Source organism: Acipenser ruthenus, chromosome 2 (assembly GCF_902713425.1).
Source record: "Acipenser ruthenus chromosome 2, fAciRut3.2 maternal haplotype, whole genome shotgun sequence".
In the NCBI taxonomy this organism is placed as follows: domain Eukaryota; kingdom Metazoa; phylum Chordata; class Actinopteri; order Acipenseriformes; family Acipenseridae; genus Acipenser; species Acipenser ruthenus.
This window is the reverse complement of record NC_081190.1, coordinates 54,802,674-54,822,649: the sequence shown is the minus strand read 5'-3', so window position 1 is coordinate 54,822,649 and position 19,976 is coordinate 54,802,674. Positions and strand designations below refer to the sequence as shown.

General features: G+C 39.6%; 1 protein-coding gene across 1 annotated transcript in view; it reads left to right on the top strand.

The window, feature by feature from the left end:
* The window catches only part of LOC117408849 (centromere protein C-like), an 81,536-nt gene that overhangs the window by 32,926 nt on the left and 28,634 nt on the right, over positions 1-19,976 (top strand). Inside the window, exons 6-14 of the mRNA XM_034014206.3 lie at positions 179-386; positions 1,068-1,319; positions 1,510-2,102; positions 3,992-4,199; positions 8,152-8,406; positions 9,561-10,156; positions 13,095-13,367; positions 14,030-14,290; positions 18,775-19,759. Of these exons, the coding sequence (XP_033870097.3) occupies positions 179-386; positions 1,068-1,319; positions 1,510-2,102; positions 3,992-4,199; positions 8,152-8,406; positions 9,561-10,156; positions 13,095-13,367; positions 14,030-14,290; positions 18,775-19,759 (3,631 nt within the window). The remainder of the gene's footprint in view (positions 1-178; positions 387-1,067; positions 1,320-1,509; positions 2,103-3,991; positions 4,200-8,151; positions 8,407-9,560; positions 10,157-13,094; positions 13,368-14,029; positions 14,291-18,774; positions 19,760-19,976) is intronic.

The window sequence follows — 19,976 nt, the reverse complement described above, 5'->3', positions numbered from 1 at the left end:
TTTTCAGCGGAAGACTGCTTGTCAGAACCCTCAAACTAATGAGCAGAGACTTTGACCCCAAGCCTCAACTGTGTTTCTCTTTGTGGAATTATTTTGTTTTAATATATTTAATACATATTTATACGTGCTTGATATCTAAAGTAGTGGCTAACAAATATCATATTGTGTCCCCTGCCAGATGGAAGCTGTTGCAGTCACCAGGAGCAGACACAGCAGCCTAAACCAGTTGTAGAGGTGGTTTGTGCTTCCCCTGCTGATTCTGTAATTACTTCAGTCTTGAAAGATGACAAAAATGAGAACAGTCTGGAAGGGTCCCCTCTCCTGTTAAATAATCAAACAGAAAGTCCAAAGAAAACATCTGTATTGCCTGCAGCTGTGCTGAAAAGGTAAGACTGAGTTGACAAATCAGCGACTGAAGTCACTAGTACAACAACCAAACCCTTGCTCACTAAACATCTATATATATATATATATATATATATATATATATATATATATATATATATATATATATATATATACAGTGCCTTGCAAAAGTATTCAGACCCCTGACCAATTCTCTCATATTACTGAATTACAAATGGTACATTGAAATTTCGTTCTGTTTGATATTTTATTTTAAAACACTGAAACTCAAAATCAAGTATTGTAAGGTGACATTGGTTTTATGTTGGGAAATATTTTTAAGAAAAATAAACTGAAATATCTTGCAATACTTTTGCAAGGCACTGTGTGTGTGTGTGTGTGTGTGTGTGTGTGTGTATATATATATATATATATATATATATATATATATATATATATATATATATATATATATATATATATATATATATATATATAATTGTCCACCCTTAAAAAAAATAAACAAAAGTTAGGTAAACAAAATGTTATCAATTTACTACCAGTGCAGAAATGTTAGCACAAAAAAGTTTGAGCAACAGGCACTGATATGTCATTCAGTGGGATATCCGCTTTGGCAGTTTACGAGAAAATAAATGACAAAAATATCACCCACCCATTCCCCATTAGCTACAAACTCTGTTTGTGACACGCTATCATTTCAGACTAACTTTCAATGATACAGAAGCTCCCCCTTTGGAAAGTGTTTCTTCTCCAAGTAAGAGGCAGAATAAGGAAACATCAGATACACCTACACCAGCTAAAAAGCAGATGCTGGTAATATCTCCAACTTCAAATGCGGAAGAGAATATGGAACCTGATAATCCAGATGCTTCATTGTTGAAAGTATCTGAAAAAGTGAAGGAGAAATCAATATTTCTCCAGATCATAAGGAAAAACGGCCTCTCTGAAAAAGGGTAAGTTCCATGTTTCTCTAGGCTAAACTTACTTATTTTGAACGTTTGTATTGGTGGTTAATCCTTGCTTCTGGTTAAGTAGGTGTGCATGGATTTCGTAAAAGAAGTGTCACTTTAAATTTGAATTGAGCCACATGATCCTAGGATGAGGGTGGTAGTATATTTTAACTGTCCCCTTTTATGATTTCAGAAGAAAAAAGCATCTGGTGCCAACTCCCCCCAGACTTCCGCAAACTGATTTGGGGGATGATGATTTCATTGAAAAGGATCCTGAAGATTTTGCATTTCATTCTTGGATTACAATTCCAAAAAAGAAAAAAGATCCTCCAGTACAGCCAACACCGCCTGAACAGAATCGGAGAGACCAAAAGAAAATAAATGAAGAGCCAGCAGCCACAAAGGCAAATAAAAACCAAGTAGAAGCTAAGCAACAAAATACGGAGGCAGCTGCAAAGAAAAAGGAAGATAGTGTGATGAAAAAGGTGCCACTATCAAAAATAACCCAGAAAGAGTCTTCAGAAAAACATAGTGATTCTGATGCTGAAGGTAGCCTTAAAGTCATAAATAATCTGCAACAAACTGAGACAAATGTCAATAAAAAAAAGAGCAATCAAGCCCGAGTCCAGTATAAAAAAACAAAGGTAATAGAGACCAAAAGGAAGAACACGGTGGAAATGCCTAAATCAATGAAAAGCAAGAGTGTAGACAGTGAATGTGGAAATGAAGAGGCCTTATGCGTACCTCAACTATCTCCAGAGGATGTGCAGCCTGTTAGAAAACAAGGTAAATACTAGAAAAAATACATTGTACATGTATAAATGATTTTGCACACATTAGAAATACTTGCCATGACTTTTCTTGTAGGATGCTGTAAGGCCACCAGGAAGCCAAGATGGCATACACAAATCTATTTTATGTATCGTTAAACAGTAAAACAAAACATCAAAAATAACTTTTAGTACATAATTAATATTTATATCTATAAATCAGTAGTGCATAGGTGCTGTTCGTTGTATTCCTTTTGTATTGCAGCAGTTCACTTACAAATTAGGCAATTTACGCTTTGTATCCACACCCACATGAACCAATGCAAAATGAAAACAGGTGCTGGAATCAACTTGTTTATTACACAGTAATCTCACTTTTAAAGTTGCGCAAGTATTTGCGACCCACTTTGGGGTCGTGATCCACAGTTTGAGAACCGCTGATTTAGATGAATACTTTGTGTTGGTTATGAATGCCACTAAGTATACCAGTCTGAATTCCAAATGTTCCACAGGATATTATATCTTGAGTTGTGTATTCGTTTAATTATGTGAAAACACATTGTAGCTATTTACTATAATTAAAGACCAATTTTAATTTCCACGTACGCTAAATTACTGCCATGCTGATCTCTTTTCCTTGGTAAATAAATAAATGCTAAATGCATCATTAAATAGATATATGTTTTCAATTTGTAAATTCATTGTACTATAGTACTTCATAGTGGAGGTCTGCTCGGGCCTAATTTAAAACCCGACCCGAACAAATCTGAACCTGACCTGACTGCTTCATTCAGAACCTTCATAAACTAATAAGCATAAACTTTGACCCTAAGTCTCAACTGTGTTTCTCTTTGCGGAATGATTTTTATTTTAATATATTCAGATAATTTATCAGTCCCTCCATGATTATGCAAAAGAAAGTAAAATTTAAGCGATATTTTATACATCATGTATGCATCAATGACATTATGCAACAATGTATGCAATATTAAGTCAAACTTTTATTGTAGTAACCACTTTTTATACATACAGTAAAAAGCATTTAAAAGAAAACAAGTCTAGAATCCTTATTTTTGGAAAAACAACATATGCCAAAAATTCCATCAAGTTTCAGTCAAAAATGCTGTTTAGTGACTCATTTTAAACATGTCACAACTGTATGACAGACTGAACTGTAGTCATCATTCTCGTCATCACTATCAGATTATTTACAAAAAGCGGTGTCTTCAAGGGGCTCCAGAGTGGCGCATCCAGTAAAGGCGCTCCGTGTGGAGTGCAGGATGTGCCCTATAGTCTGGATGTTGCGAGTTCGAGTCCAGGCTATTCCTTTGCCGACCGAGGATGGGAGCTTCCAGGGGGCGGCGCTCAATTGGCCGAGTGCCGCCCGGGGGGAGGGACGATTAGGTCGGTCAGGGTGTCCTTGGCTCACCACGCACCAGCGACCCCTGTAGTCTGGCCGGGCGCCTGCGGGCTTGCCTGTAAGCTCCCCAAGAGCTTCGTTGTCCTCCGACGCTGTAGCTCTTGGGTGGCTGCAGTGAGTCCGCAGTGTGAAAAAAAGCGGTCGGCTGACAGCACACACTTCGGACGACAGGGATGGTAGCGGTGAGCTGAGCGTAAAAATAATTGGCCATTCCAAATTGGGAGAAAATATAAAAAATAATTGGCAACGACTAAATTTAAAAAAAAGGCTTGGGAAGGGAGGACAGGGGGTTTATAAGATTATGAATCAACACTATTTTCAAAATGAAGCGTAGGACAATATATTATGCAAGGTATTAATTATGTTATTGTAAAAAAAAAAAGTATGTGATCACATAATCCTGGAGGAACTTTTTTAAAACACACTTATACATGCTTAATATCGAAATAACTGGTTAACAAATAACACCTTATGTCCCCTGCCAGATGGAAGCTGTTGCAGTCACCAGGAGCAGACACAGAATCCTAAACCAGTTGTAGAGGTGGTTTGTGCTTCCCCTGCTGATTCTGCAATTACTTCAGTCTTGAAAGATGACAAAAATGAGAACAGCATAAAAGGGTCCCCTCTCCTGGTGAAGAATCAAACAGAAAGTAAAGAAAAAACATTTGTATTGCCTGCAGTTGTGCTGAAAAGGTAGGATTGAGTTAACAAATGAGAGAATGAAGTTACTAGTACAACAACCAAACCCTTGTTCACTAAATATCTGGTTCCCTTTCAAGTACAAAATGTAACCATTACCGAATGGGTATTTACCTCCTAAAGACACAAAACCTGAATAAGATGCTCAGCCGAGCCTGTGACGTGGTTCTGCCCGCCCCCAAGGACTGCGCACACAGATCTCCACAACATTTTTCCTTTCAAGAACTGACCTGACAGGAGAGCCTATTCAGATAAGTATGTGTTACTTTTTCTGCTATATATTTGCCAGTTTTTTTATTGTGTTTTTACACAAATTACATGGGCTATTAAAAATAATCGCTGTGTTAGCTTTATTAATTATGCGTATTTGTACACTACAAGCTGTTACATCCCACTGTGGCTTTGTGCGCCGTGTGAAGCCAGCGACTTGAGTCGCTCTTTCCCAGGGATCAAGGAACGCAAGTCAACTGACTGCTCTCCCCCCAGGCTGCAATAGCTCCAGCTGGAGTTATTTTATTCTTGTTTTGGCTTTGGCCAAAGTTATGAAAAGATTTATTATTACTGTATTTTGTTGAGAAGTATTCTGTTTTCACAGAGAGTAAGTGCAGGCCTGTCTGCAGCTTATACGGTGACACGTGTAGTGATAGTTCAGCAGCGCTGTGTAGGATCAAAAGGCTGCTTTGGTTGTGATTGCTTGCAGTCTACCACAGGGTTTTGGTGACAGCTTTACAAGGGCTGTTGGTTCATTCTAAGAAACAGGCTTCCCTCAGTCTCATGCGAGTACTGACCGAGTGGTTTTGCCAGTACCTGGCGCAGGTTGGCATCCCTGTACAGTGCTACCCGCAGTAACTGCGAAATGGTGGACTCGGACTGGTACTGAGGTCGCAACCTGCTCCGTTCTCAACCCTGTACCATACTGAACAGGGGACCGAGGTTACCGCAACGGTACCGTACTGACCTGGTGCTAAAGTCACAGACCCGGTCCAGCACACAGGAAGTACCTGCGGTTCACCTTTTGGGGAACAGCGTATGAGTTCCGTGTCTTGCCATTTGGTCTCTCTCTAGCTCCCTGTGCCTTTTTGAAGTGCATTGGAAGCTATCCTGGCCCCTTTGAGACTCATAGCCATCAGAGTACTCAACTACCTTTGGGTCTCCTGCGCATGAGCACTCTGCAGGCCTGGTTCAACAGCAGGGTTTTCAGCCCACGTTGAACTGCGACTGTCTACTGACAGTGTCTTGCCATAGTCTAAAGGCACCTTCTTGGTGGAAACAGCCTGCTCATCTACGCTTCGGCGGAGTGCTTTGCAGTGTCACCAGAAGGGAGGTCGTCACCGCGGACGTGTCCATCCTGGGCTGGGGCGCAGTGTGGAATGGCCGAGGTGTGCAAGGTTTGTGGAACCCCCCTTGGCAGGGTCTCTGCATAAATGTTTTGGAACTGCAGGCAGTTTTGCTGGCCGTGCAGAATTTTTTGCAGGAGGTTCGAGGGAGACATGTGCTTGTCTGTATGGACAACACAACAGTGGTGGCGTACATAAACCACCAGGATGGCCTCAGGTCTCCCAGTCTCCATTGTGTGACCCGTAAGCATTTGCTTTGAGTGCATGAGAACTTCCTCTCACTGCGGGCAGTACACCTGCCCGGGGTGATAAACTGGGCGGCGGACCTCCTCTCAAGGGGAGCTCCCAGCGCCTCAGTGGAGGCTTCATCCCAAGGTGGTGAGTCTCATTTGGGAGAGGTGTGGGAGAGCAGAGATAGGTCTCTTTGCCTCCCAGGAATCACTGTCCCCTCTGGTTCTCCATAAAAGGAAGTGGGGACCCGCTGGCGATAGAAGCCTTGGGACACCACATGCGTTCCCACCGCTTGCCATGCTCCTGCTTTGTCTGGAGAAAATCAGGCAGGACCGGGCCAGGGTGCTATTAGTAGCCCCTTACTGGCCCAGGAGACTGGTCTTCAGCCCTGATGCAGCTCCTGAGCGGCCAGCCGTGGAGCCTGCCCAGTCAAGAGCGTGGGACCTTATGGCATCCTGATCCATTGAGTCTGTAGCTCAGGGTCTGGTCCCTGAGCGGCTGCATTTAAGCTCTCTGGGTCTGTCCAGTATGGTCATTGACACCCTGCAAAATGCCAGAGCAGAGTCCACACGTTCCCAGTATGGTTGCAAGTGGGGCATCCTTTCAGACGTGGTGCCTGCCTCGGGGTTTTGACCCCACGACCTGTCCCATGGCAGTTATACTGCAATTTTTGCAGGACCTGTTTGACAAGGGGAAATTCCTCTCTACATTAACCCTTTGCGGTCCATTTATTAATCGCGCGTCAGGCACGCCAGGTCTAATTAATTTTCACACACGCAGTTAATTTTATACGCGCTGTTTAAAAGTATTTTTTTTCACAGTCAAACGGGTTTAAATGGCCCTGCATATCAACAAAGCACACACTAGGCATCTCCAGCCCCGCCCCACCCTTTCGTTTGCTATAGCGTTCAGCTATGTAAGAAATAAATAATAATAATAATAATAGTCGTACATACCGATCGATCATCTCCGGATCACTCGTTTTATCACCAAACTCCTCAATAATGCGATCCAAGTCATTATTTTATTACTATAACATCTGAAAAAAGCTCTGCAAATGTCCATGATAGTCTCAGTGCGCTGACGCACTCAGCCAGCTTGTTTACTATGAACGCCCCATTATCTGATACCTGATACCATGTATGACTATTCATGAAATACACCTTTTTTTTTTCCCCCCCGACTTGTCTCGGCTCCTGTCGCTCCCACTCGGCAATTGAATGGTTTTCTCGGCTTTTTCCGGAGAAAAAACGACTAAACACCCGTTTATTGCGTTGCTATAATGATGTCGGACCCAGTCCGACAAAGGACCTGTGAGGAATAATTGCAATGTCGGACCCAGTCCGACAATGGACCGCAAAGGGTTAAAGGTCTATCTGGCAGCTATTTCAGCTTGCCATCTCAAAATTGATTCAGTCTCCCCAGGAGCTCAATTCCTCGCGGGGCAGATTTTGAAAGCAGTTTGGCAGCTTTGGCCGCCTATAAATGATATTATTCCTCGCTGGAGGCTTAATATGATGCTTGATACAGTCATGGAGCCTCCATTTGAGCTCTTGCATTCAGCTGAGCTGACATCGCTCAAAGCGGCCTGCATTCTTACAATCGCTTCTGTAAAGCTGGTGTGTAAGATGTATGGATTCTCAATTGTGAAAGCCTGCTTAATTTTTGCAGAAGCCAGGACAAAGGTTATGTTCCGTACCAGTCCTGTTTTTTTGCCGAAAACTATCTCAGCATTACATGTCAACCAGTCTGTGGAATTGGAGAATTTCCATCCACCTCTTTTTTCCAGTTTGACAGAGAGCTCCATACACTCTGTCCAGTGCGGGCCCTAGCGTATTGTGTTGGCAGGACAAAAGGTTGTAGGCAGGCCGAACCATTTTTTGTCTGCTATGGGGGTTCTGAATGGTAACGCACAAGGCAGCCTTGACTAAGCCTTGTAGAATTCTGGTCGTGCAGCAATCTTGCCCATGCGATGGCCCATTCAGTAATGGTTACATTTTATACTTCAAAGGGAACGATGGGTTATTATCATAACCCTGGTTACGTGAAATTAGAAATGTAACCGTGACCTTCAAAGTCGCCGCGTCCATGATTGCAGAAGGCTTAAAGGAACAATGACGCTGATATCTGTGCACGCAGTCCTATATATCCTCTGAAGCGTGCATGACCGTGTAACAGGCTCGGCTGAGCAGCTTTATTATATTCAGGTTTCAGGTCTTTAGGAGGTAAATACCCTTTCGGTAATGGTTACGTTTCTATTTCAGGGAACCAGGGCTATGAGTATAACCTAACAAATATTCCTCCTATGTAATTGCACCCTATTCAAAAATAAGCAAAAATGTCTTTCATATATACTGTGTGACACACTATCATTTCAGGCTAACTTTCAATGATACAGAAGCTCCCCCTTTGGAAAGTTTTTCTTCTCAAAGTAAGAGGCAGAATAAGGAAACATCAGATACACCTACAACAGCTAAAAAGCAGATGCTGGTAATAATGTCTCCAAATTCAAATGAGGAAGAGAATATGGAACCTGATAATCCGGATGCTTCATTGTTGAAAGTATCTGAAAAAGTGAAGGAAAAATCAAGATTTCTCCAGATCTTAAGGAAAACTGGCCTGTCTGAAAAAAGGTAAATTTCACGTTTCGGTAGGCTAAACATATTTTTGGATTTATTTTGATGTTCTTGCCAGTGTCCTTTTGTAGAAATGAATTGGACTTTCAGTTTAATTGTTGATCTTGCTTAAGTATAATCCGCAGAGCTGCTCAAGTGTTAAATGTGATGTATACCAGTCCTCTGGAATGCTGGCTAGGTCTAATTAGTGGGGCTTGCAAAGCAAGAGTCCCCAGTTTAAGTCTTTGACTTACATCTGAAATCATAACTGAAATAACTTTTACCAATCAAGCGGTACAGCTGTTTTAGTAACCGCATCAACTAAATTCTCTCACACTTTTTATAAACTGAAATTTTGACCACTTTCCCAACAAGCTAGACAAAAAGTTAGTGTATGACAGCTTCATCTACTTCTCTGTTATTCAGATATGAAATCCAAACAGAAATAACTTTTACCAATCATGAGGTACACCTGTTTTAGTAACCACACCAACTACGTTTTCTGTGAACTTTTAGAAATAACTGCTGTTTTGACCACTTTCCCAACAAGTTAGACAAATACTTAGAGCAAATGAAATCTTCCTCTACTTCTCAGCTATTCAAACATGAAATCAAAATAGGAATGACGTCTACCAATCAAGAGGTACAGATGTTTTAGTAACCGCATCAAATTCTTTCAGTAGGCTACTTCCCACTGTTGAATTAACTGTCATAGAACTTTGAGATTTCAAATTATATCACATTCTAAGCATGAGACAATAAGTAAACAATGTGACTTGACACAAATCAGCTACTTTGACCACTTTCCCAATAAAGCAAGCCCCACAACTTTACTTGTAAAGTTACCAGCTAGTTTGTTTAATGATGTTTGCTACTTGATAAGCCAATACCACTCAAACAAGCCCAGTGATGTTTATTTACTGGAACCATAAAATGTTCTCAGTACAGTAGATACTAACCCTCTGCTGCAAAATTATTTGCTTTTAAATTGCTTTTTTCACAGACTTTTCTGTAAGGCTGTATTGGTGGTTAAATCTTGCTTCTGGTTAAGTAGGTGTGCATGAATTTCGTAAAAGAAGTGTCACTATAAATTTAAATTTTGAGCCACAGGATCCTATGATGAGGCTGGTAGTATGTTTGTTTGTTTTAACTGTCCCCTTTTATCATTTCAGAAGAAAAAAGCCTCTGGTGTTAACTCCTCCCAAACTTCCACAAACTGATTTGGTGGATGATGATTTCATTGAAAAGGATCCTGAAGATTTTGCATTTCATTCTTGGATTACAATTCCAAAAAAGAAAAAAGATCCTCCAGTACAGCCAACATCGCTTGAACAGAATCGGAGAGACCAAAAGAAAATAAATGAAGAGCCAGCAGCCACAAAGGCAAATAAATACCAAGTAGAAGCTAAGCAACAAAATACAGAGGCAGCTGCAAAGAAAAAGGAAGATATTGTGTTGAAAAAGGTGCCACTATCAAACAAAAAACGGAAAGAGTCTTCAGAAAAACATAATGAGTCTGATGCTGAAGAAGGTAGCCTTGAAGTCATAAATAATCTGCAACAAACTGAGACAAATCCTAATAAAAAAAGAAACAATCAAGCCAAAGTACAGTTTCAAAAAACAGAAGTAACAGAGACCAAAAGGAAGAAAACGGTGGAAGTGCCTAAATCAGTGAAAAGCAAGAGCGTAGACTTTGAATGTGGAAATGAAGAGGCCTTATGTGTACCTCAACTATCTCCAGAGGATGTGCAGCCTGTTAGGAAAAAAGGTAAATACTAGAAAAAAATGCATTGTACAAGTATAAATGATGGTGCTGGGACAAACACTGGATTTTCATGTTCGGATATTCGCTCGTAATTTAAATATTCGTTTAGTTAGTTTTCAAAAAGTAATAAAAACCATTATATTGCTCAGAACACAGGCAGAGACAGCATAGCAGCAGAGACAGGGGGGGCATGGCCCCTTTGTGTTTGCCTTTATTTTACAGCAAGACGTTACAATATATAACATGTTTAAAGCAGAAATATCCCTGGAGTAAAGAATACGTTGTGTAGGCCTTACTTTACCCCAGTGAATTAACTACAAAACAAAGGATGTAAAATAGTTCAAGTTAAACGTTGTTTTGCATTTTTTTAACCTTTTTTTTCCTTCCTTGCCATATGCTGTTTCTTCACAGTGAACAGTGGCCATAGACACATTTTCATAAGTAATAATATGAGGTTGTAGCTGAACAAGCAAACGAAATTTAACTTTAAATACTTCAAATAAAAGAAACGTGGAAATGGCATTGTAAAGTGAAGGGGGGAAAAAAACACTGTTTTGGTTCTTGTTTATTACATTCCACATAACAGAAATTCGCCACAAAAATATATATAATATATAAAAATCACTATACAAAATTTCCAGCAAGTTGGACACTGTTTAAGCGAGGCATTTCAGAATTTGTGCCTTTTTTTCTGTCCCATGAGATTCTGACTCTTTCTAAAGCAGCACAATGCGTTTTTGACCCAGATGGCCTTCCATAGAGATCACCATGTGTGCGCGTGCGCACATAATGTGGTTTGTTTATTTTTTACTGTCTAAAACTGTTATAGAGGCTCAAGAGCTGCTGTGTTGATCTTGTGGTTTTGTTTTTCTTCATTAATCTCGCATATCCACAGAGCTATTTTTCATTTGCCATTTTTGAAATTGTCGTACAACTTCTGGTGAGGCGGTAATTAAGTGCAAGGCATCTTTGTCATTTGTAGTGAATACGAACATCTGATTTTTGTATCCGAATACATGTCAAAAAAATATTTGTTCGAATATTCGGTTATTTGTCCCAGCAGTAATGAACAAATGAAGCAGTGTCTTCCGGGATTGCACACATGAGAAATACTTGACTTTTGCTATAAGATGTGGGGCCACCAGGAAGCCATGATGGCGCAAACAAATCTATTTTATGTATAGTTAAACAATAAAATACATTTAAAAATCTAATAACTTTTAATCTATAAATCAGTAGTACATGGGTGCTTTTGTATTCACACCCAGATGAACCAATGCAAAATGGCAATGACTTTTTGAAAAACTGGCAGAAAGATGAACATAGATTTATGTATCATTTAGCCTAATAGTGTTCTGGACCTTCAATTTAGGGCATACTGCTCCACTTAGACCTGCTGTGGTGATGTTAATGAACCCCTGTATATCATCTAATATTTTCAGGTTTAATAGGCATTAAAAGAGTAATTATAATTTGGGCTTCTGTTTTTCAGTGTATATTAATTTCATTTTGTGGTGTTTTTATTTACAGCTATTTAAGTTTTATACAGATACCCTGAATTTGTGTTTGTTCGGGGCTTTTGCGTTTTATATACTGATGAGATTACTGTTTTCGGTTACTTCCCAAATTTCTTGGGCGTTTTTTTCTGGCACAATATCTATAGTAACATGACAGTACAGTTGAGAGTCAATTATATGAAATAATTGGGACCGATACTAGTTCATGTATTCGATTTGTAATCGAACATGTATTAACAATTACTGTCCCTTTTAATAATGTATAGAATAAAGTTAACATACACAAGTACTGATATATAGCTAGTAACCTATTATATCACACTAAGCATACAACATTGCAAAGCTTTACAAATCATTAAATGAATGCAGTTCAGTAAAACTGTAACACCTACAGTTAAGGTGATGAAATACTTTAATTGAACGTACCATATACCAAACTTTGATAAATCATCAAAGAATACAATTCAGTACAACTTTGACACATTACAGAAATTCAGGAAAATGTTTCTATACTTTGATACCTCCTGTTAAGGCATTGTAATAATGTGCAATTGAAATTAATACAATACATGTTCTTAGCTGCTCAATAACACAATGCTCCATCTAAGGTTTTGGTGATCTGAATAATTCTGTAACTTTCATTTGCCTCAGTTTGCTGGTCCTTTTTTGACAGCTAAATCTCGTAGCTGTTTTAGCAGCAGAAGCTGTGTGTGTAATACACCACACGTAATTCATCACATGCTTACAGGTGCGTTCGGTTGATTAGACAGTACGGTTGATCAAAGATTGGATAATTGTCTCTACTGTACTTGTACATTTGTACCTTGCTTACTTTGCTGTTTTCCACAACTAAATCCTTATCGTCATGGGCATATTCTTCTGGGTTTTTTGTGTGTCTCAGAATTTGTCTCGGTTACCACAATTTGTAAATATGTTTTAAATCCTATGAACGTGTAAATTCTCCATATCTAACTAATATCCCATGAGCAAGATCAAACCTCTGTATCTAATTGTAATCTTGGTTTAAATCTTGCAAGCGTGTACAATCCTCCCTGTCTGCGGAGTCTCCAATAGAAATGTAGGAATTTGCTGCCACTCAGTAGTTGGGGTGGGTCTAAAGTATTCAGAACTAATCAATGCTAGATACAAGTTAGGAAGGAGGGACAGTGCATAACTTACTGCACTGGGAAAGGGGTATAGTCAACATGAAGTAACCATTTCCGGTGTTTATTGGATATGCACAGATTTCCTTTTTTGTATTGGGTGTTTTATCTGTGTATCGGTTAAAACCGAAAATCAAAAGCCCTATATAATGCCCAATTATCTGTGTAGCTTAAAAGTATCCTTGTAAGAGCTGAGTACTGTACAGTACATGTTTTATATGCATTACATGTATATTATAACCTTATTTGCTTTCTGTTCAGGTAAAACTATAAAGAAAACAAATGTGAACAGGAGAAAAAACAGCCAGACGGACAAGGCAAAAAAGAGCAGCTTGCCCAGAGCAGACAGCAGTAGGAGGGATCCCTCTTCTGCACTCCTTCGTAGCATGCGACTGAGAAGAACACCAAGCACATGGTGGGCAGTGAAATCTGACAGTCAAGAAGATGTAGAGGGTGGCCTGTCAATTACTTGCAGTTCCAACAGAGATCCTTCTCCTAGCCCACCTCTCAGTGAGCAACAGAGCACCTCACCTGGTAAAGTCTGCACTCATTTATGTGACCCCCCCGCCCCCCCTTCCCATCACAGGTTCTCCTGACAATTAAATGAATGATTGTGATGCTGAACCAGAAAAAATTACAAATATCTAACACCACAAAATCACTAAAAGCTTATGTTTGGCATACAAATTTTATTTCCAAACAACATTACATTTACTGTAACTTGCATGCAGTTTAGTTTATCTGGAATTTAACTTGCATTACTGTATTTCAGTGGGATTTCAATCGGTGAAACGCATTAAAACACAATAGCAAACACAAGCCTACAGTATGAAAAAAATAACAAACTTAAAGTGCTTACAGTATATAGCACAAGTACACTTATGAGCAGTATTGTCGACTTACATTTGGTTTTACTTTATCAAGTGCAATATCAGCAGGGAATCATTTGTGTTCTGTTATACTTCTGTTGCAACAGGCTGAGTTTGTTTTATTGTGACTTGCTGGTCAAGATGGTTGCATGCGTACTATTAAAAATGAACGGTAAAAGCTACAAAATTGTATACACCAAATTAAATTAAGGCAGGGGCATGCTAATTTACTGTAGTACAGAGTATTTAATCCCTTATTTGCTTTAAATTTAGTTCACAAATGTAGGTTTAATTTGCAACTTTACACCCTCTACCTTTTTGTTTCAGCTAAAAACATGAAGATTAATGCAACTGGAAGAAAGAAGGGTAATAAAAGAAGGAGCTCTTCAGGACCTCAGTATTCAGAGAGAGATTCATCTGAGTACACGTTAGATGATCAAGCTGTAAAGGGCAGCCTTACAGGTCCTGGCATGAGAAAAAACATTCTGAAGGACAAGGCAAATAAGAGCAGCTGCTCAAGTGACGGCGGCAACAACAGCAACCCCTCTCTTGACACATCCTGCAGCAAGCAGCCAAGTAGATTACCTGGTAGGTGGTGGATAGTGAACTACAGTTTAGTTCCTACTTTGTAATTTTGGGGCCTGCTGATTTTCTTACTAATACAAAATGACCCAATGTAGCCATTTTATTTGCAAATTCATGGGACATGCTGCAATCACCAGTGTGCAGTTTTTAGGGACATTGAATGCTAAAACTTGCCAAGTTTTAAACCATTGAAACTTTTCAAATTTTGCCTAACCATTAAACCATTGCTATATCCAGCTGACAAGCAGGATATATAAGGCTTTTATAAACTAATACAGTCATAGCCGCTTTATCGGGAAGCCTCGGGAGATATAAAAATATCTGGAATAAGCGACTGTCCCTATTAAACGAGAGACATATACAGACGTGCTCAAATTTGTTGGTACCCCTCCACAAAAAACGAAGAATGCACAATTTTCTCTGAAATAATTTGAAACTGACAAAAGTAATTTGCATCCACCATTGTTTATTCCATATTTAATAGAAATCAGACTTTGCTTTTGATTTTTTATTCAACATAATATTGTAAATAATAAAACAAATGAAAATGGCATGGACAAAAATGATGGGACCGCTAACCTAATATTTTGTTGCACAACCTTTAGAGGCAATCACTGCAATCAAACGTTTTCTGTAGCTCTCAATGAGACTTCTGCACCTGTTAACAGGTAGTTTGGCCCACTCTTCCTGAGCAAACTGCTCCAGCTGTCTCAGGTTTGATGGGTGCCTTCTCCAGACTGCAAGTTTCAGCTCTTTCCATAGATGTTCGATAGGATTCAGATCAGGACTCATAGAAGGCCACTTCAGAATAGTCGAAATGTTTTGTTCTTATCCATTCTTGGGTGCTTTTAGCTGTGTGTTTTGGGTCATTATCCTGTTGGAGGACCCATGACCTGCGACTGAGACAGAGCTTTCTGACACTGGGCAGTACGTTTTGCTCCAGAATGCCTTGATAGTCTTGAGATTTCATTGTGCCCTGCACAGATTCAAGGCACCCTGTGCCAGGCGCAGCAAAGCAGCCCCAAAACATAACCGAGCCTCCTCCATGTTTCACTGTAGGTATGGTGTTCTTTTCTTTGAAAGCTTCATTTTTTCGTCTGTGAACATAGAGCTGATGTGACTTGCCAAAAAGCTCCAGTTTTGACTCATCTGTCCAAAGAACATTCTCCCAGAAGGATTGTGGCTTGTCAATATGCATTTTAGCAAATTCCAGTCTGGCTTTTTTATGTTTTTCTGTCAAAAGTGGAGTCCTCCTGGGTCTTCTTCCAATGAGCCCACTTTCGCTCAAAAAGCGACGGATGGTGCGATCAGAAACTGACGTACCTTCACCTTGGAGTTCAGCTTGTATCTCTTTGGCAGTTACCCTTGGTTCTTTTTCTATCATTCGCACTATCCTTCTGTTCAATCTGGGGTCGATTTACCTCTTGCGGCCGCGCCCAGGGAGTTTGGCTACAGTTCCATGGACCTTAAACTTCTTAATAATATTTGCAACTGTTGTCACAGGAACATCAAGCTGCTTGGAGATGGTCTTGTAGCCTTTACCTTTACCATGCTTGTCTATTATTTTCTTTCTGATCTCCTCAGACAACTCTCTCCTTTGCTTTCTCTGGTCCATGTTCAGTGTGGTGCACACAATGATACCAAACAGCACAGTGACTACTTTTCTCCATTTAAATAGGCTGAATGACTGATTACAAGATTGGAGACATGTGTGATACTAATTAAAGAAACTAATTAGTTTGAAATATCACTATAATCCAATTATTTATTATCTTTTCTAAGGGGTACCAACAAATGTGTCCAGGCCATTTTAGAATATCTTTGTAGAATAAGCAATAATTCATCTCTTTTCACAGCTTCTTTGCTTTATTCTATGACATACCAAAGGCATGCAAGTATACATGATAAAATAGCTTTTAATTTCATCACTTTTCAGGAGGAATGAAGCATTATTTCAATGAGCTGTAAGGGTACCAACAAATTTGAGCACGTCTGTATAAGGCTTATATTGACTAATACGAGAGGCATTTGAACCCAATTAAACGAGAGGCATATATAAGGCTTATATTAACTAATACGAGAGGCATTGCACAAAGAGTATTTTTTAATGATACATGTTAAATGCATAATTTTGAAATGAGTCACTTTTTTATTTTTAATTCCCAAACAAAATTAATTGCTTTATTACTTACTCTGGAAAGGAACGCCAATAAAAATAAAAAATTCTTGAAAAAGAAAATGCAAAAATGCCATTAATAACAGGTAAGGCCATGTGTAAATCGCTAGTTCACGACTGCACTGAAATCGTGAAAATACCGCAAATATTTATTTATTTAATTTAATTTAAAATATTCTTAAAAAATAAAATGAAATGCGTAAAGTATTGTGGCAAAGTGGTAATGACGTGCAGGTGAGTGCAGTGCAGAATAATCACACAGACAAACGTTGGTACAGGTGCAAGGGTGTTTATTTAAATTAATAAATGTCCAGAGCCTCAAGGCAAAACCTGTAAATAATAATGGTGCTGGAAGTGATACAGCGGCGTATATCACTTCTCGTTATAATCCTACGGGTTTGACCCGCAACCCCAAAGTCCCGTTCCGACACCCACACTAAACACAAACACAAAGACAGTGCGTGATTCAAGTGCTAAAAGGTGCAAAACAAAAGACAGTTCCAGTAGTGAAAAGGTGAGTGGTGAAGTCCGGGTTTGTCGCTGGCCTGCGGCTGCAGCTCCGGATCGTGCTCAGTAATCTTTAGTGAAACAACACACAAGACACACAGTGTTAGGACACAGACACAAAACACTCACGGTCGATTTCACAAACGGGCTCCTTCTTGGTCATATAATTTAACCACATGCAAAGGAACAGATCACTCAAGCCATGCCCCCTATTTATACCCTCGCCCATGACCCCGAGGTTAACGAGCGCATCCGCTCCTCCAGTCCTCGGATGCCACGCCGCTTACCGTCTGGGTCACTGAGCTCGGGTGCCATGGCTCCGCCCCCTTCCGAACTGACCGACTTCCATCTACCCTACGGAATAAATTGTCGTGCCATTTCATTAAGGGTACTCTGTTCCTCGTATTCCGTGCTCTCACAGGTCGAGAGGGAGATCTAACACTAAGACTCATTCGATCTTTGTCACAAGTATATATAAAAAATCACCTTAACCAAACTGTACAGCTTTGCTGTTATTTATGTGTACTATTCTGCATGCATAGAGTGCTGTGCAGTGAGTGTCATGTGACTATATGCAATGTAGGCTGGAAACAAACACTACACTGAAAATAGAAAAATGAATGTCTCTAAAAAAAGTTAATGTGTCTGCAGCAGATCGCGTAAAGCAGTATCCACCAGGTGTTTTACACAGTGATGGAGGTAATTGAAAGAGGAACAAGCAACTGGTGCTGAACATTAGTTAAAAAATAAACAAATAGCTGAAGATTTAGTGGAATGTATATATGTTTGTGTTTAATTGTAAAATTTTCTTGCTTTAAAACAAAACAGTTTCATGTTAGTTTTGTGCCAATTGAAATTCTTTACACACAACTTGTGAAAATTCTGTGAAATTCGATACTTTACCTGTGACACTGCCAAGAAATAAAAATAAATAAATAAATCAGCAATTTTCACAGGGCCTTAATAATCGGCAGATAATTGCCACATTCTCCCAAGAAACATTTGTAATCATTGTTTTTTGTAATTGGTAATAAAATATGAGTCATGAGAGTTCTGTTTTGGGTTTAGCAGCAGCCTGAAACATTGAAACACAGCCATGATGAAAACTCGCAAATGATAAGTGAGGCAAAAACCACTGGTTTACGCAAGTCGTAGCGTAATTACGGAATCACTTAATCACTGCACTGTGGTACGCAAACCTATCTTGCTCTGAAAAGCATTCTCCGTTCATCATTAGAAAATACTGTGTCGCATTTAAACAGAAATCCAGATTTATCAGTGTCCTGATTTTAAGTGACGCTGTCTGTACTAGTAAACCCCAAAACTACTTTTCAATACAAATGATGTTTTCTTTAACACAGAGGCACCTTGTAGTTAGCCACCTGTCTTAACTCTTCCAACACTTAAGTGCCTGAAGACATGTGGGCATACCTGAGACTACTGTATTGAGTACATTGTGGGGTTCTTGTTTAGACCTTCCTGTAAGTGAAGTAGCCACAGCAACTGTTCTCTTTCTTTTGTGTCTGGGTAATTCAGGTTTTGGTCGATGTACTGTAGTAGCCTGTCACTCCTCTGTACAGGACTGCAGCAATGGAACATCAAACTATGTAATTTGAAGTTATAATTGAGTTTTTTCTTTTTACTATATTTTTGTCAAGAAGGTTACAAATTGTTTAAGAAGTGGCAGAAGTGTTTTAAATACATATTTGCAACACGTTTAAATAGTAGCAACTGTTGTATATTTTAACACCAACCGTTTTGATTTACTTTAATTACATTTAAATGTCCTTTTCCTTTCTTTTAGTTAAAAGTAAAAAGACAGATGTGAAACGGAGAAATGGGCAGGCTAACAAGGGTAGGGCTAGAACAAGCAACTCTTCAAGACCCCTTAATTCTGTTCGATCCTTGAAGAATAAATTGAACAAGGAAAGCAAGCAGCGTAGCCTGTCAAGTGCAAGTGCAGGCAGCAACAGTGAACCCTCTCCTGGGCACTCTCGCACTAGCAGCCGGCAGAAGACAGGGCCTCGTACCTGGTGGATAGTGAAATCAGACGAGGATACTCTGAAGAATTTTCCTGAAAAAACAAAACCAACAAAGGCAAGTCGGCAATTGACGCCCAGACCTGGAAAAACCCCAAAATCAATACTCAAGAAAAATTATTGCCAGTCAACAAGGAGCACTGATGATCATGAGTCAACAGCAGAAGAGGATGATGATTCTGAGGAGGAGAAAGAGGTTGTGGAAGATGGGGTGGAGGAAGAAGTTAATAAGGAAGCTGATGATACTGTGTTTTTTAAACTTGCACAAAACCAGCCTGCAGCAGTCCAGAGAAAATCCAGGTTGCCATCCTTTAAAGAATCTCTTGCGCTGGGAAGAGAGAATGTATGTGCTCCGAGCAACTTTAAAACCTCTTTAGCTTCTTTCGGCGTTGCCTGTGCTCCTACCCCAGTTCCAAGTCGAGGAAAGTCGGGTACTAATCCAGTACCTTCTATAAGCAAGGGACTAGTGACTATCAGATCCCCGCTTTTGTCTGCAAGGGCTTCAATTCACAAAAATGACCCCAAAAGTATCAGCACACCACAGTTGCAAAGAGATTTAGAGACCGACAGTGATTCACGTTCGGAAGGAGATTTTTATCTGGAGGGTGTGGCCCCACTAAGTGATACACAAATGGAGCAGTTCCATTCTGGAGCAGTGGATGGTGCAAGTGAAAATGAAGAACAAGGGATACCAAGCCAAGGATCTTTAAGAAGCACTTTTACTCTGTCAGAGAACTCGGTCACCAATCTGTAAGTTTTGCTATCTCATCATTAATCTTTTTGTCACACAAGATTTGAGAGGGGTGAATAGGTCCTGTGAATTACAGCAATACTGTTAACAAATGAATCGGTCCTATTAGAAATGAATAACCAGTATTTTTTACAGTTTGGCTCCAGTTGAAGGCAATGTAAAGATCAATTTTAAGCCACCTCAATGAGAATATTAAGTAAAATCGATAAAGTAACA